Raw genomic sequence first — 18,326 nt, 5'->3', positions numbered from 1 at the left:
GCTGATGCAACACTTCCAGCCAGTCTTTGACTCACCACATACCACCCAAGCTGCAGCGGCATTAGTGCCATTTTTGTGATATTTAACCCCACCTTTTACAGAAAGATAATGTGCAGTCATGTGTGAGGAATCGATGGAGGTAATTTATGGGGCTGTGGTAGGTTAGAGCTGCAGTGTGATTTTTAGCCTGGAATCTTCTGCCAAAAAGTCCAGTGAGTCAGTTGCCCCACCCTGAACTGTAAAATGCCAAAGGAGTGTGTTACCGCTCCGAACAGGTCAACTTCTCAGCCGAGTGTTTTGTTTCTCGCTTCCACACTGCCTTGTTTGGACGTTATCTCGATTCTAAACGTTTTCTTCAGCTCTTCCTCACATTCTCATCTTTATCTTGCCCCCTACCATCTTTGTTGTGCTTCTTCCCTTCTGCACCCTTGGATAATTTTGGCAGTCCTTACAGGAGAGGCAGCATATGGCTCTGATCGCCCTCAGGTCTTCTCTGTGGCCTTTTTCAAGACTCTTGTATGTTGTGCGTTCTTGTAACGTTCAGGAAACTAGTAAAAATGATTATCACAACACTTTTTTGCTGATGCTTCTTAACATTAATTTAAACAATCACAACACTTTTCTTTTTTGTTTTATTTCCCACCATGTAACAAATATCAAAAATAAACCCAACGTAGCTTTCCTCTGTTTTTTTTCTACATTCTGAAGTTGATATTTCTTCTTTTTTAGTGATATGACAGAATCAGTTGTTTTTATTCCTTAAATTTTCAACATTTGGTTTTATGCTTCAAAACAAACTTCCAGAAAACTGTAATGATGCTGAAACTCACATTTCTTTAAATCAAGGCTGAAATTTCACATTTTTAGAGCTGCCTTTGATTCATAATTACTGGAACATTGATCAAGATATTGATCAATATATTTGATGTTTATATTATTTCCTTGAAGAGCTAAATGGCATTTGACAAAAATGCAATGTTTGTTGCTCATCTCATAATTGGTTACTGTGTTAGGTTTTTTTAAAATAATGTAGCACACTTTGAACTGTCTAGGTGTTGACGCAGATACGCAGATAAATTTGACCTGACTTGATATGAGGACATCCTGGGAGTTTGGTTCCACACTCGTCCCTGCAGCCACACATCACTCTCAGTAAATTTTGTAATTTTGCACAACTGCACTGTGGCACACTTGCTGTACATATATTTACATATACATACTGTATCTGCATTTTTTGAATCTTTGCAAGGACTGCTCTAAGCTGCTTTTTATATTGACAGCATGTTATATTTTATTTTTATTTTGTCTACAATTGCTACTCAGTGGTGGTTGTTGTGTGTCTTGTCTCTATGCTGCTGTAACTGCAAAATAATTTCCCTGCTGGGATGAATAAAGTAATTCTATTCTATTCTATCTATTCTAAAGGCTTTTGCCAAATCCACAGCTGCATTTGCACATTGTCCTGCAGAGCAATCTTCTAGAAAATCCTGATAGACGACAAAACAATAACTCTTTATTTGTTTCTCAGTGTGAATTCAGTGTACCAGTTGCAAAATGTTAATCAGATAGAAGCACATGGATGCTGATGTTAGAAAAAACAATAATGTTGATAGTAATAGTGAGAAAATATCTGTGGAAAAATAGACAAAATCTGTGCAAAGAGCTGCTGAGTATGATTAGGTTGTTTATGTGTTGGAGCAGTGTGCACAGTAATAGTATTACAAAGTACTGATTCACAAAAATTTGTAGTACAATTGTAACAATAAGACAATAAAAGTAACAAGAACTATTTGTTCCTATTGTTTTTATATGACTGCATGGCACAGCAATCATAACCCCAAAACCACAAATGCTGCTCTTGAGAAACAAAACATTTCCATTTGCAATATCAGTCAGATAAAGAAGTGTGATTTGTATCACTATGCTGCATTTAATCATATTTTTTAAAAAATTGAGTATGCATTGATGCTCTCATTACACAAATGGTATAGAAAATAGTAAAACTAACAATCCAGACAATATGGACAGTTTGGTTTTTTTAAAACCAAACTGTCCATATTGTAGAATTTATCATGACAAAGATAAATCAAAAATTCTTATAAGATTTGACAAATGATGCACTAAATGCCCATCCTTATTTAGAATGCATGCCAGTGGAAATTTCAGGCTGAATCCAACACTTGATACAAGTGCAATGCTTTAAATGCTAAAGAGTACAAAGAAATTTGGGCATTCAAAATACTGTTATTGTGGTATTTACCAAAATACTGCCACCACATGCTTTTAATATTGTGCATTCCTATTCAGAATGAAGCAGTCTGTAACCAAGGGAGGTTTCCAGCTCTGTTTTATTGTCATGCATTCAGTGGGAAACTCTTTCCCAGAGTGATATTTGGGTAGTTTAGAGAGCTGGCTTCAAAATTTCATGGAAGCTTCTCGGATGTTTGTGGAACATCTCGGGAGAGTTTTAAGACTCGTGGGTGTACAAATCTGACACATCCAGCATATTTATTGGGAAAAAAGAATCATGACAGAGTAACAAAAGGACTAAAGGTGGTATAGTTTATATTTCCCTGTTAGATTCATTGATTTTTGCATGCTTTAGATAAAGGCTAAATAACTGTAATGTCAGGTGAAGAGAGTGGATTCAAAAATATATAGGAAAAAAGTTTAAAGTTGTGTTTTTGCTCAGAATTTTGAAGCTATCTACAAATGGGTAAAACATCCAATTTTTAACATAAAGCATGAATTTAATCAAGCAAATGATAATTTCCTGGATTGGAAAAAAATTCTTTAAAAGCGGACTTAAACGGGCGCACCCCGGTTTACAACCCTGATTCATGATTGCCTCTTTCTTCCTGTTTTGCTGAAGACCCGACTTAAATGGCTTCAAATGATTTGTTGTCCTGCTGCTCCAGCCAACTGGGAGATAGTGCGGTCCTTGTGATGAGTGTAAAGATTCCTTTCTGCTTGCTTCAGACTGCATAATGCAGTGAGTTCAGTCATCAGACGGAGAATGCCTGTTCTGCTCCGCTCTCTCTGCTCAGACAAATAGTCTGGGTGCAGCTGGAGGGATTTACGTTTTAACTTATGCTAATATTTTACACCATTTTAGTGTTAAAAGAGCTGAAATAGGTGTTTTAAAGAAAGCCTTTAGTTTTATCAGAGGTTTCTGTGGTTGTTTGTTGGCTCTCTATGACCCCTGTCTGGGAAAACACCCTTTGAGATAATAGCTAGAGGACTGGAGCAGACCTGGTGCTATTTTTATCAAAACTATATTTTGTTGTGGCTCTCACTGGGTTACCCCAGCAAAGCAAAGATCAGCTGCTGGCATGTACATTTTCCCAGGGACTTTTTCCCCCTCCAGATTCTTTAAAGAAGTTTTCTTGAGTAACTTTTAGTTCAAACATTGTTTGTAAAATTAAATGCAAATGTCTGTCCTGCTTATTTAACATGTTTGGATGAGACGACTTTAAAATAACCACCTGAACACGTACTAATTATTTCATGTACAGTACAGACCAAAAGTTTGGACACACTTTTAATTCAATGAGTTTCCTTTATTTTCATGACTATTGACATTGTAGATTCACACTGAAGGCATCAAAACTATGAATAACATGTGAAAATATGCACTAAACAAAAAAGTGGAAAACAACTGAAAATACCCCTTATATTCTAGTTTCTTCAAAGTAGCAGCCTTTTGCTGTGATTACGGCTTTACACACACTCCGCATTTTATTGATGAGCTTCAAGGGGTAGTCACCTGAAATGGTTTTCACTTCATAGGTGTGCCCTGTCAGGTTAATAAGTGGGATTTATTGTCTTATAAATAGTCATGAAAATAAAGAAAACCCATTGAATTAGAAAGATGTGTCCAAACTTTTGGTCTGTACTGTATATCAGTTGAGTTAATGTTTTATTGGACAATATTGAATAATCTCTGTTTCTTCTCTATAATGATATAAAAGGAGAGATAATATAGTTTAAAGACTTTGTTTCTATCCGAAACCCAAAAGTGGTTGCTTTGTCAAAAAACCTGTATCTTGATGCTTTAGTGTATATCTGAGTTGAAAACTGAGGCAATAATTAGATACGCACCAATCAGTGGTCCGGAAATCAAAATTATTCCCATAATCAAGTCTGATTGGTGAAAATATGTTTTTTTTTCTCGTATCACATTCATTAAATGCATCAAAATTTAAGAACTTTTACCATTTTTGCTCTATAAGCACATCAACCAACAGGATGTACTGCAAAGTTATTTGGATTAAATAAAAATCAGGATGAAAGTTATTTTAATGCGTAATCTTGTAGTCCCTGAATTTTTTAGATTCAACTAAAGATTCTACTTGCACCATAAAACAATGTTCCGCATATTTTTCCCCTATTTGTTGTAGGTATTAGACTAGAAAATCAGTGTCGGTAGTTAAAATGTCAAGAGAGTTAGAAATTAGATATGCACAATCTATTGAGTCATCATCATCCTCAGATTATCACAATCTTCAATGCCTGCTTGGACATTATAGTTAGCAAAATATTAAATTTCAAGTGTCTGCATGTTGGAAAATTTGTCTTGGCAGTTTAACTTTCCTTTTTGCATTCTTAATACACCTAATTTATATTTTACATTTATTGAGCAATAGTAAAGAAGAGTCAAGAAAATGTGTTAATTAACATTTTTGCAATCTTCAGCAATAGCATCACAATTACATATTTTCTTGATATTCTGCACCCATACCGGAAATTCTTACATTTCCGGTATTTATGAAATTGTTACATTTCAAGTATGGGTGGGATTGGAAGTTGTGGGACTCCCTCTAAAGTGATTGGATGGTGAAACAACTGGTTACCATGGAGACTGAATGCAGGCATGTAGACAGACCTTACTGGCCAAGGAGTTGCACAGATTTGTTTTGGGCCTCCGATTCTGCTTGGACATCAGGAACATGGCAGATGTTAATAACCTGCAAACAATACAATATAGTTTTATTTTATAATATAACTATATGATTGACAAATGGTAAAATAAAAAGAAAAGAACCTAAAGATATTTTGTGCAATACTGTATGCGTGTGCGGCGTTTGTTTTACTGACTTAATTTACAAAGCATCCCTTTTAATTCTTTATTGACTTAAAACCATCTACTTGATGTTCAAGCTGGTGTTTTTATTCTTTTGTATTGTTTTTTAAAAAAAAATTTATTTCCAGTTGCAGAACCTGGGTGTGAACCCAGCTAACATCGGCTTCAGCTACCTGACCATGGAGTCAGACAAGTTCATCTGCATCCGGGAGAAAGTGGGCGAGCAGAACCAGGTGGTGATCGTTGACCTGTCCGACCCCAACAACCCAATCAGGAGGCCGATCTCCGCTGACAGCGCCATTATGAACCCTGCAAGCAAGGTTATCGCGCTAAAAGGTGAGACGGGGAAATTCGTTGTACATTGTGTTGCATAAGTTATTTCTGTCTCCAGTACAATTAATTGTAGTAGAAAAGAGTCATGCAATGATGAATGCTGGCCAAAAGCACTCAAATCTGTTTTCTCAATGTTCCTAATTGGTTCGTCATATTGATTATCTGTTAGTGAATACAACCCGTAAAGCACAAATGAAAGTGCTGATCAGGATGATTTGCCTGTAATGCCTTTTCTCTCCTTCCTCCCCCGTTGCTCTGGGAATAACTCGCCCCCGTTTGGCCCTCCTTAACGTCGTCCTTTCACTCTTACCTGATTGACATTCTGCTTTTTCTCCCTTGCTTTCTGTAATTTCTCAGACGGTGAGTTGCTTTCTGTGTGTCTGCCTGTCTGGCACCCTGTTGTGATGATACAGTAGCCATGTCTCTCTCTCATAAAAGTGTCTCTAACAACTATGCCCAGGTATTTTCACCCCTCTGCAGCTGCAAAATAATCCAAACCTATGTTCTAATCTAACCTGCTGGCAGATGCACTTCTTTTATGAGAACAACATGCGTTGGCATGGCTGTGTGTGTGTCTCATTGAAATCATCGCATATTAGAGTAAAAAGCATTGAAGCCCTGCGTGGGTCATTGCACGCCTGCGTGAGCCAGTAGCCATATCATTGTTGTTAATTAGACAACCCATTAGCTTATCATAAAGCCTGTCTGTGCTGATGGTTGTTTGCACAACAGAGCCAGTATTCACCAACCTCATGCTTTACGTCACCTGTTTATGTTGAGAGTTTTAATGGCTGATGAAGGTTGTTACTGGTCGCATATGGAGCTAACCAGTCTATTCTGGAGCTCAGAAGCAATGCTATGACTCGGTTACTGCGAGCCATTATGACCTTTCTCAAAGCTGCCATCTGCTTTCTGTAGTTGGAGGCCAGTTGATTTTAGGTGCAAATGTCAGCTGGGTGCACAAAGTGAGGCTTTGACGGCTTTCACAACACTTTGTGGTATTCATATTATTACAGATTGACAATTTGCTGGGAAATCTGCTTAAAGATGTGCAAAAAACCTTAAAATAAATCTATCCTGTACTGTAATAGTGTACGTTCACGCTGAAAAATGCAAACTTTTATTTGAGTACATTCGTTCAATGAGCATATAAAATCCTGAAGGTATGGCAGAACTCAAACATATTACATTTCATAAAGTTTAAACGTACATATATAGAGATTAAATCTCTCCAAGTCCTGGCATCACTCTTATGCTCTTCAATTTAAATCAAAACACTGATAGTCATTAATTAAACTGAGATTTCTGTGAATAAATGTCCTGAACATAATTGATGTGTGCACAAGCTATTACTTTTTATAGATTTTTTTATGTGATAAATATTTTGTTTGACTCTAAAGCATTTTTAAAAGAAGGAATTAAAACGACATTCTGAGTTTTGTGCGGTCATGTCTTCTTCAGAGGTTTTCATGTCATGTCCTTCATTGGTTCTTTCAAAAGTGCTGCAGTGCCACCACAGGTGAGGAGGGGAACAGATTTTTCAAATGGTTTGGCTTGTTTAATTGTGCACTGTGAAAACGAACCAGTTTCTGTTTTTTCTGGACTATCAGGTGTGAAAATACGCTAATTTTTACACTCATGGTCCATATGGTTCCTCGTCTAGCCTGGTTTTTGAAGACTAAAAGAAACGGGTCTCTGTGTTACTTCATATTTTATTGTGGATAGCTAAAGTTCCCAAGGTCTCTTCAGAAAAAAAAGTAAAGTATACATTCATTAACTGTTTTGGTTGTATTTAGTTGAAAGTGACTGCTGATAATATCAGATAATATAAACAATTTTTAAACAGGATTTTCACTGACTGAATAAATGTACTCAAATTCAAGTTTAGATTTAGGTTTTTTTTTTCTTTATGCTAGAAAATGTCTGTCTTATGAGAGGTGAACATGTCATTGAGCATTAAAATAGAGAAATAATCTGCAAACAACAAAAAAAAACCCATCATTGCATCTTAAGTTTGTCTGATTTCTGTGTTTCCATGCATCCTCACAGCTGCCAAAACCCTGCAGATCTTCAACATCGAGATGAAGAGTAAGATGAAGGCTCACACCACCACGGAGGAGGTCATGTTCTGGAAGTGGATATCTGTGAACACTGTTGCCTTGGTGACCGACACGGCGGTCTACCACTGGAGCATGGAGGGGGATTCCCAACCGACCAAAGTGTTCGATCGGCACGCCAGTCTGGCGGGTTGTCAGATCATCCACTACAGAACTGACGAGCAACAGAAGTGGTTACTGCTGATCGGGATTTCTGCACAGGTACGAGCTCACACCCCTCAGCACGTCTCCCCTCGAGTCATAATTACCTTTTACATCTCTGGTCTGCAGCACTATTGAAAAAAAAAAAAAAAAAATCAGAGCGAAAAACTTTCCCATATTTCTGCGTCTCCTGCTTGGCCTTCTGTCCAGTCTGAGCTTGTAATTTCACACCCACAGACAAAGCTTTAACACGCTGCTCCAAGGACACGTTTTGGGTGTTAACACTTGGAGGAGACGATTCTGCTGTTTTCTCCTTATTTTACAGTTTTAATGAGGAGGCAGAGCATCAGATTCTCAGGTTTTGTTAGATTTTACAGTGATATACACGAGAATCTTTCTGTAGAAAGCATCTACATCAGAGTTGCATAAAAAGCCATGTCTTAGATTTTTAATCAGTTTGATATACTTTGATTCTGCTGATATGGTGAAAATTTTATTCACATTTTTCTAATTTTTTTGAGAAGTTTTAGTTGAGGTGAATCATTGTACATAAATGCTAAAGGTAGAAAAAACTGTTAAAGATAAATGGTTAATAGAACAGTGAATAATATTACTCAGGTTATCTTTATCAGTTAAAATTTGTTTAACACTGTAGTTCTATTTAGGAACGATGTATAATGTCTTAACATATTAAACAGCATTCAAACTGTTTAATAGTTTGAATGCTGGTGTATAATATATATAGGTGTATATAATCACCTATATACAGGTTAATATGGTTACATTCACCTGTATATATACTTTTTAAAACGTTACTGCCATAAGCAGTCATTAATTTTCATATTAGTTGTTGTTATTGAACAAAGATTGCTATGGATTTGATAAATGTAACTGGGTGTAGCACTAAGGCACACCTTATTAAGTCTTGATGTGTTTTCCAAATAATATACAGCTCTGGAAAAAAATAAGAGACCACTTTAAATGATCAGATTCTCCGATGTTACTTTTTGTAGGTATATGTTTGAGTAAAATTAACATTATTTTATTCTATGAACTACTGACATGTTTCTGAAATTTCAATCAAAAATTTTTATATCTATTTGCATAAAATGAGAAATGGCCAAAATAATGAAGAAAATGCAGATCTTTCAGACCTCAAATAATGCAAAGAAAACAAGTTTATGTTAATTTAGAAACAGCAATACTAATGTTTTAACTCGGGAAGAGTTCAGAAATCAATATTTGGTGGAATAACCAGGAGGTTTTCAGTGGGGCTCAGTGCAGTGGGCTCTTACATTTTTTTCAGAGCTGTATATCCACATATGTTCACTGCAGCAAGTTAAGACTCTGCTACTCAAGAGGATTCAGGTTTTCCCTCTGACTGAGTTCAGACAACAAAACTTTTTTTTGGGTTGAACATTCAAAATTTGATTTGCTCAGATATGATTAGATTGTCCAGGATGAAATTTAATAGCTTGAGGATCTGAGTAAAATTTACACCTCAGTTGGGAAATGGTTTGTTTTTCCTCCCTTGAATAACAGGCCACAACTGTCCAAAGTATGCACTCCAATTACACTTTCCTAATAAAATAGAAGATGACATTAAGTAAGTGATTAGTTTTTAGTCAAGGGAAGTAAAGTAATTCCTTAGATATTTACTGGATAAGAGAATGAGTTAGGATAACTTTTCAATCCCTGCAGAAGCATTTTTCTCCCCTGAAAAGTCCAATGGTTTGTCAGCTAGACTTAATGAAAGACACCTGAGGGGTTTCACTGTTATTGAACAGGAAGCTCTGCTTTCACCTAAGCTGTGCACATAAAAGCTTCTCAGAATGCTCTAATGAAGAGAAATTAAACTGAGGGAGGAAAATACTGGAAAACAGTTTAGTCACACAGTGGAAAAAAAAACACTTTTCTGTTTTTCTCTTATAAACAAACCTTCTGCTGCAAACAGTGCGTCGGTTTGTGTGTGTCCTCATTGTTTAAGTAATCACTGTTCCCAATTATAATGACTTATCTTAAACTCTCAACAGCCGAACAACGAATCTGAACTTTTGTTGCACTGTGTTGCATCACAACTCAACAACTTGGAGTTTTGACAGTCCCATGAGTCTGAGGTTCAGTTTTTTCTTTGCAGCAAAATCGCGTAGTCGGAGCGATGCAGCTGTACTCGGTTGACAGGAAAGTCTCCCAGCCCATCGAAGGCCACGCCGCTGCCTTTGGGGAGTTCAAAGTGGAGGGAAATGCCAAACCTTCCACGTTGTTCTGCTTTGCTGTGCGCTCACAGGCAGGAGGAAAGGTGAACTTTTATTAACGAGTTTCTTTTACATCCTACTTGCTGTGCTTATTTTATTTATGCATGATAACTTTCTCCTCAAAGTTGCACATCATTGAAGTTGGTCAGCCCGCTGCAGGAAACCAGCCATTTGCTAAGAAAGCAGTGGATGTGTTTTTCCCTCCAGAGGCCCAGACAGACTTCCCTGTAGCTATGCAGGTAAGTGTGTGGCAGCTACTTGTTCAACACCTGAGAGTTTTAGGTGACTAGTGAATTCTTAAAATCTCTTCTTGCTCTTTTGTTGTAGATTGGGAACAAGCATGGTGTGATATATTTGATCACAAAATATGGTTACATTCACCTGTACGACCTGGAATCTGGAGTGTGTATATACATGAACCGAATCAGTGCAGAGACTATCTTTGTTACGGCCCCTCATGAGGCCACCTCGGGGATCATCGGCGTTAATAAGAAGGGACAGGTGAGGAAAAAACTGATAAGTGTTTTAATACAAAGCTTCTGTTACTTAGGGAGTGTCATTTTTACTTATTTTGCTAAAAAATTATCAAAGGGTTTACAACGTTTTCAAGATTTACCTTTAAGATACCTCTAAAACGTATCTTAAAGGTGACATGTTATGCTTCTTTGAACAGGTTAGGGATAAGTCTATGGTCTATGCAAAGCATCTTCATTACATTTTTGGCATAACATCATTGTTAGATAGTGAGATTTTAGTCTGCTCAGTTCTGCATATTTTGAGCTCCTTTCAAAATAAGCTGTTTTAGGACTCTTGTCACTTTAAATCCAAATAAACTGCTGGTGGCCTCACCCCCCAAATCAATGTTTACACTCACACATGAAAATGGTTGAAAGCAGATGCACAATTTTACAACCAGACATCTTTGAAAAGCATTAGCAGAGCCTACTGCACAACAAAACACTTGTCTTTTTCAGCAGCCATTGTATCACACATACATTAAAACCAGTTGACCAAACTTGCTTGAGTTCTTTTGGTTGCTAAGTAATGGGCTGGGCTTCAGTTTGGTTGCTAGGTAACTGGTTGGGCTTTACTGGAGTTGCTAGGTGAAGGCCAGTACCCACTGATTTGTAACGTTACATTCTGTGGGTTTTTGAAACGGCTCTTTTTCCAGACACCAAAAAACATAAACTTATTGCCAAAAATTGGCTGAGTGTTTTTTTTTATGCATTGGACTTGACAGTAGAGATCCAACTTGAACTCCAAAAATGTGCAAAATATGAACTTGACATAAATGTAGATTGAAAGATGTACCTTTTAATTTTATTTCTGTTTCTAATTTCTTGAGTTTTATTGACAAACTGTGACTGCCTTTTCTACACTTCACAGGTCTTGTCAGTGTGTGTTGAAGAAGAAAACATCGTCAACTATGCTACAAACGTTCTGCAGAACCCTGATCTCGCCCTGAGGATGGCCGTGAGGTCTAATCTTGTTGGGGCTGAGGAGCTTTTTGGCAGAAAGTTTAATACTCTGTTTGCCCAGGGAAGTTACTCAGAGGCTGCAAAGGTTGCTGCATCTGCACCCAAGGTACGTCAGACTCTGCAGTTAAAGTGTAGCGCTTGCATTTTCTTCTCTTACCAGGTGCACTTCGGTAATAAATAGATTCATCATGGATCTAAAATTAAGGCATTAAAATGTCTTAAATTCATATTTTAAAAAAAGTTTACTTTAAATACATTAATCACAGGTCTTAAATGTTGTCTATTTATTCTCGTATATTCAATGTATTATTTTTCTTGCTGGACTTTTCTGTCTGGCAGAAGTTTGAGTCCCATGCAGACATCTTCATTGCGTTCTGTGATTCTCCTCTAACAACCATTGTTAGCTAGCTAGCTTTTTTTTTCATCTCTCATTGGTAAGTGCAAATTTATTGCTAGTTCGCACATTTCCTTGGCGATCTTAGTCTTAAATTCCATTCGTAATGGCCTTAAAGGTCTTAAATCTGAGTTCATTTTATATTTAAGAACACAATATGAATAAATTAGTTCATTTGATTACCAGATTGTCATATCTACAATGATTCAGAGTTTCAAAGAATAAAATGGTTTTCTTGTGAGTTTTACTGAACCACCATGAAATTTGTCTAAAGAATCAATAGAAATTTTCTGTTTGCCCTGCTCCAGTAATTCCTCCATTGTGTGATGTATTCTGACCCTCAGGGTATCCTCCGAACAGCAGAAACCATACGCAAGTTCCAGAGTGTTCCAGCCCAACCTGGTCAAGCCTCACCTCTGCTCCAGTACTTCGGGATTCTTTTGGACCAGGGCCAGCTCAACAAGTTTGAGTCTCTGGAGCTGTGCAGGCCCGTCCTGCAGCAAGGCCGCAAGCAGCTACTGGAGAAATGGCTGAAGGAGGACAAGGTAGGTCAGCTTTGGAGTGCTGCTGAAAGTTTTCTGCTCATCTGTTATGGGACTGTCATAATTAGTAAATGTGAATATGTGTGCTCTGCAGCTGGAGTGTTCAGAGGAACTGGGCGACCTGGTAAAGGCCTCGGACCCAACGTTAGCTCTTAGTGTTTATCTCAGAGCAAATGTCCCCAACAAAGTCATTCAGTGCTTTGCAGAAACAGGACAGTTCCAGAAGATAGTGCTGTATGCCAAAAAGGTAATCAGATCTCCACTTTACTTTACTTTTAATAATATATTATTATTATCTTTGGTTTTGTCGGTCTTAAATATAAATGTACTGAAAAAGGTGTAAACAGATTCACATTTATCATCGTTCCTGCCCCTCTGTAGGTGGGATACACCCCAGACTGGGTGTTTTTGTTAAGGAACGTAATGCGAGTCAACCCAGACCAAGGACTGCAGTTTGCCCAAATGCTTGTCCAAGATGAGGAGCCGCTGGCCAACATCAACCAGGTAACATAAGCAGCGTTCCGATGCAGTTCTTAAAAGTGTGATTTATTGATTGTTTTTTAAAGTATTTTCCAGGTTCAGATTAATATGGAAAGGGTAAAAAACTAAAGAAAAGTAAAAATTTCTGTCTTGCCAAGCGATATTTCTTTACATCATTGTCAAAACGTTGAATTTTCCCTCTGTCCACCTTTCCTTCTCTACTTCTTCTGTCTTTTCCATCCTTCTTCTGTTTCCTTCTTTTTCTCCACCCTTTATGTTCTCTTTGTCTCATTTTAGGTTTCTTTCCATGTTTCTCTTCTTCTTTCTTTCTAAATTTCTTTTTCTTTTTTTCTTGGTTCCTTTCATGTTTTATTTCTGTCTTTGTTTCCTTCTGGTCTAACTCCATCTGAAATATCTGCAGTAAATTCCCAGCATTTACTCTTTGGACCATCAGCTGTGATGATTAAAGTGTAGAAAAATGTGGCATAAAAACTATGTTGCAAAGTTTAAAAGAAAATCACGTCTGATTCAATGGCGCACATCAACTGGAAAGGTGTCTTGGATGGGAGTCGGTCTGTGTCTGTGTTGTTCCAGATGTTTTAGCAATGCCAAGAATCCACTGAGTCAGTGACTCCCTCCTTCCTTTAAAGCCACATCCTTGCTCTTGCTTTGAATTACAAGTTAAGCAGAAAATTGAAGGAGCAGAAACATCTGGCTGGTGTTTAATAACTTTTACTTTTACATTTTGACTTTTACATTAGCTGAAATGATGCTTTGCAGCACAATTTAAAGTCTCTAGTATTCCTAACTTTTGTGCGTGCTGTTTTGTTTTTTTTGGTAGATTGTTGATGTTTTCATGGAGGGCAGCCTGATTCAGCAGTGCACTTCCTTCCTGTTGGATGCTCTGAAGAACAACCGTCCAGCTGAAGGACACTTACAGACACGCCTGCTTGAGATGAACCTGATACACGCTCCCCAGGTGAGCTGTTTTACCAGTTCCTTTTTCCTAACTGGAGAAGTAGATAGCTACACCTAGCCACCATTGATGTTGTATCCACAAAGAGTAAGAATATCAACTGTGCAGATATGGAGCATATTGCATAAACAGAGACATACACTCACTCAGGAACATATAGTCAACAGTGGCCACTTCTTCCCAAAAATGTCTGTGACGCCGGTTAATCAATTAGAGAAGAGAAAAATATTTCAAATTAGAAAAAACTGCCATAATTTAAAAAAAAAGGATGTCTTAATCCACATATTAATCAGTTTCATTTTTGTTGACACAGATTGATTATGTTCTGTTTTATTCTTGTTTTGAATGTATTCATTTCACAACCTCCATGTTTGTTTGCTTGTTTTATTGTATGTTTGGCTACTGTATTTTTATTGCTGTTACTCGTTCTATTATCTGGTTAATTATTCCGTATATTAATACCCCTTCTTGCTTTTTGTCAGTTTGTAATGTTTATTGTATACACACTAATTGGTGAATAAAAACAAAAAACACTGGCAGAGTAAAACTAGTTAGAGTTCAGTTTTAGTTATAATTACTGTCTTAACCTTCCGTAAACCACAGTATTTTATAGTTTCTTCCAAACTTGTTCACTCCTAACATAAACACCACTTTACAACTACAAACTATCACATGTTTCTTTAGGATTTCACATAATAAACAACCCAAAAATAACCGCATATAACTAAACTATAAGGAAAAGCATAAATGGATCCTCAATGGTTTTTACCAATAAAAATCAGAATGTTTTGATCTGGATGTGGTGGTGAGTCTAGGGTCATTTTCCTGTTGGAAGAACAATCTCATTTTGAAAGTCATATGGTTTTTCTTCCTTTTTACAATTAAACACTTTTTAAAGGGAGGGCATTATGTAAAACCAAACTTTTTGAGCTTTATATGTTACGTGCTACTTCTCAGCCCAATGCTGGTAAGAACGGTTGTAAATGGCATCATGGAGAAACGTTGTGATGACTTGCTGAAGTGTTAGAAAGAGCAGGAGCTTCTTAAAGAGACAGAGGCCCAATTTCAAGGTGTTACATTGCAAAGTCAAATTTCTTTTAATTTATGTTTGATATATACAGTATTTTCATAAGAGCTGTAACAAAGTTACTTGATTGTGGTATAAAATGACAAAATGTACTTGGAAAATACATAATAATGCCACTTTAATACCCAGGATCTGAATAAACATAGAGGTTTGGCATCATAATGTGGAAAACATAAAGGGTTGAACAAGAGAGCAATAAAGTGGAAAGTTTTGACCCTGTAATGAACTCATTCATCCACTGCTGTAGATTCTCACTTTGATGCGAAAAGTTGCTCTTAATATGATGTGTGTGTTGATGTGTGTAATGAACATTTTCAGGTAGCAGATGCAATCCTGGGGAACCAGATGTTCACACACTATGACCGGGCCCACGTCGCTCAGCTGTGTGAGAAGGCAGGGCTGCTGCAGAGAGCACTCGAACACTACACCGACCTGTACGATATCAAACGAGCCGTGGTGCACACACATCTGCTCAACCCTGAGGTACGCCTATAGCAGTGCAGCCATTCCTGTGAACACAGCTCCATTGGGAGACATTTGGTTTTTATCATCTTGATGCATAAGAATGCCTTTAATCTCTTTCTCTGTATTTAGATGTCTTTACTTTTTCATTTTTCTACCGTTTAGTGGCTGGTGAACTTTTTCGGCTCCTTGTCAGTCGACGACTCTTTGGAGTGTTTGAGGGCCATGTTGTCGGCTAACATCAGGCAGAACCTGCAGCTGTGTGTGCAGGTAGCATCAAAGTATCATGAGCAGCTGGGAACTCAGGCGCTAGTGGAGCTCTTCGAGTCCTTCAAGAGTTATGAAGGTAGGCATTTTCTCTTAATTAATTTTAAAATGATAAAAACTTATTAAAGGTGACCTATTGTGCAAAATTCACATATTTAACTGTTTACACTTTGATTTGGGTTTCAACTGCTTTTAAAATCAGCCCAAGCGCTTAAATAGAACACCCAGCTGTTTTTTTTAACAATAAATCAATGTTTTTTGCTGTCTGTTTCAAAAACCTTCAGAATGTAACATGTCAGAAGGCACTGCCCCGTTACCTAGCAACCCCAGCAAAGCCCAGCCCGTTACCTAGCAACCCCAGCAAAGCCCAGCCCACTCAAAATAGAGTGAACTAAAATATTCTCTAAGATTTTAGTTCACTATGCCATAAGTTAAATCTACTTACAAAAATGTAACACACATATTTGGTTTAGCCCAGAGACCTACCTTAATCTGTTCAAGGAAACATAATAGGTCACCTTTAAATGACAATTATTTTCCTACCAGATTTAAAAATGTTCCTGTCTTTTCTTTTAAGGTCTGTTTTACTTCCTTGGCTCGATCGTGAATTTCAGCCAGGAACCCGACGTTCACTTTAAATACATCCAGGCTGCTTGTAAGACGGGTCAGATCAAAGAAGTGGAGAGGATATGTAGAGAGAGCAACTGCTACGACCCAGAGAGGGTTAAAAACTTCCTAAAGGTAAAACTGCTTCTTCATTAATTGTAATTTCTTCTACAGAGATAAGATAATAGAATATTATTCTCATTTTGCTGCTGTTCACAGGAGGCGAAGTTAACAGACCAGCTTCCCCTCATCATTGTGTGCGATCGCTTTGACTTTGTCCATGATCTGGTCCTCTACCTGTACCGCAACAATCTGCAGAAATACATCGAAATCTATGTTCAGAAAGTAAGATCAGTACCGAAGCTGGGATTTCTTCCACCATGGCTTTCTAACTAATCATTTTCTGTAAATGTTGCTTGTTTATTTTGAATTTGCTCGTTGCATTCTCAGGTGAATCCCAGTCGGTTGCCCGTGGTGATCGGTGGTTTGTTGGATGTAGACTGTTCAGAGGATGTCATCAAGAACCTGATCATGGTGGTCAGAGGACAGTTTTCCACCGATGAGCTGGTGGACGAGGTGGAAAAGAGGAACAGGTGATCCCAGATTATGCTTGGATCCATGAGTTATTGTCATTGCAATATTCAGTTTCTTTTCTTTGTTCCATCCTTTCTTTTCCCCAGTTTCTTCCTGTCTTCTTACCTTCCCTCCATTGTTTTTCCCCCCACTCTTTACTGACTTGATTTAAACCCTTCTCCTTCATTCTTGCTTTCCATAGATTTTCTGAAGTTGGTTTGTTTCTTCCTTCCTTCTTTCCGTAATTTGTTTATTCATTCATTTCTTCCTCCCTTCTGTCGTTCGTTCCTTCTTTCTTTTCAGAATTTTATTGTTTATTTGTACTTTCCTTTCTTTGTTCATTTCTTCCTTCCTTCAATTGTTCCTTCTTTCTTTCTTTCCATAATTTGTTCATGCCTTCTTTTTTCATTGCTTCCTTCATTTGTTCATTCATTTCTTCTTTCCACAAGTCGTTACTTTGTTTGTTCCTGTGTTGCTACCTTCCTTCTTTCCATGTATAAAAAACTTGCCTTTTTTGTCAAGTTTTTGAATTTTTCTGTTATAGTAAGAGAAGATATTTTACACAAGTCAGTTTCTTTTGCTGCCTTTTCAGGTTGAAGCTTCTGTTGCCATGGCTGGAGTCGCGTATTCTCGAGGGATGTGAGGAACCAGCTACCCACAATGCACTAGCCAAGATCTACATTGACAGCAACAACACGCCGGAGCGCTTCCTGAAGGAGAACCCGTTCTACGACAGCGCCGTGGTCGGCCGCTACTGTGAGAAGAGAGACCCCCACCTGGCCTGCGTGGCGTATGAGAGGGGGCAGTGCGACCTGGACCTCATCAAAGTGTGTAGATCCCATCACACGGACCGTAGAAGATTTTTAATGCACAGACATGTTTAACTACCTGCTACATTTATTTATTTTTTCTCTCAGGTTTGCAATGAAAATTCATTATTTAAGAGTGAAGCTCGGTATCTTGTACGACGAAAAGATCCGGAGCTCTGGGCCAAAGTGTTGGAGGAAGACAACCCGTTCAGAAGACAACTCATCGATCAGGTTGGTTTCATTCCACTTCAATCCGGCTGTGAACAGAAATTTCTTCATTTTTGTAATGAATATTTTTATACTATTTCCACTCTCAGGTGGTGCAGACAGCTCTGTCGGAGACCCAGGACCCAGAGGAGGTGTCGGTCACAGTCAAGGCCTTTATGACTGCAGACCTACCAAACGAGCTGATTGAGTTGCTGGAGAAGATTGTTCTTGATAACTCTGTCTTCAGTGAACACAGGTACTTTAGGCACATCTTTGTATATCCACAGTGCAGGTCTTATCTTTTAAACTTTTTCAATTTTTTCTCCAGAAACCTCCAGAATCTTCTGATTTTAACGGCTATCAAGGCTGACCGCACTCGTGTGATGGAGTACATCAACAGGCTAGATAACTATGACGCTCCTGACATCGCTAACATCGCAATTAGCAATGAGCTCTTTGAAGAGGCGTTTGCCATTTTCAAGAAGTTTGATGTCAACACCTCAGCCATTCAGGTAA

The 18,326-nt window shown here is 37.9% G+C and overlaps 1 protein-coding gene across 4 annotated transcripts in view; it reads left to right on the top strand.

The window, feature by feature from the left end:
* cltcl1 (clathrin heavy chain like 1) overlaps positions 1-18,326 on the top strand; it is a 38,363-nt gene that overhangs the window by 7,318 nt on the left and 12,719 nt on the right. For 2 of the 4 annotated variants that reach the window (XM_023344058.1, XM_023344060.1), the window contains exons 2-21: positions 5,212-5,419; positions 5,774-5,776; positions 7,466-7,734; positions 9,812-9,973; positions 10,055-10,168; positions 10,257-10,430; positions 11,316-11,513; positions 12,146-12,346; positions 12,438-12,590; positions 12,725-12,847; positions 13,665-13,802; positions 15,205-15,369; positions 15,514-15,694; positions 16,193-16,356; positions 16,441-16,566; positions 16,672-16,814; positions 17,387-17,621; positions 17,712-17,834; positions 17,921-18,066; positions 18,139-18,322. In XM_023344058.1, the coding sequence (XP_023199826.1) occupies positions 5,212-5,419; positions 5,774-5,776; positions 7,466-7,734; positions 9,812-9,973; positions 10,055-10,168; positions 10,257-10,430; positions 11,316-11,513; positions 12,146-12,346; positions 12,438-12,590; positions 12,725-12,847; positions 13,665-13,802; positions 15,205-15,369; positions 15,514-15,694; positions 16,193-16,356; positions 16,441-16,566; positions 16,672-16,814; positions 17,387-17,621; positions 17,712-17,834; positions 17,921-18,066; positions 18,139-18,322 (3,210 nt within the window). The remainder of the gene's footprint in view (positions 1-5,211; positions 5,420-5,773; positions 5,777-7,465; positions 7,735-9,811; positions 9,974-10,054; positions 10,169-10,256; positions 10,431-11,315; positions 11,514-12,145; positions 12,347-12,437; positions 12,591-12,724; positions 12,848-13,664; positions 13,803-15,204; positions 15,370-15,513; positions 15,695-16,192; positions 16,357-16,440; positions 16,567-16,671; positions 16,815-17,386; positions 17,622-17,711; positions 17,835-17,920; positions 18,067-18,138; positions 18,323-18,326) is intronic. The other 2 variants (XM_023344059.1, XM_023344061.1) reach the window with 1 other exon arrangement.

Source organism: Xiphophorus maculatus, chromosome 12 (genome assembly GCF_002775205.1).
Source record: "Xiphophorus maculatus strain JP 163 A chromosome 12, X_maculatus-5.0-male, whole genome shotgun sequence".
Lineage (NCBI taxonomy): Eukaryota > Metazoa > Chordata > Actinopteri > Cyprinodontiformes > Poeciliidae > Xiphophorus > Xiphophorus maculatus.
The sequence above is the reverse complement of the archived record's forward strand: the minus strand, read 5'-3'. Positions and strand labels throughout refer to the sequence as shown.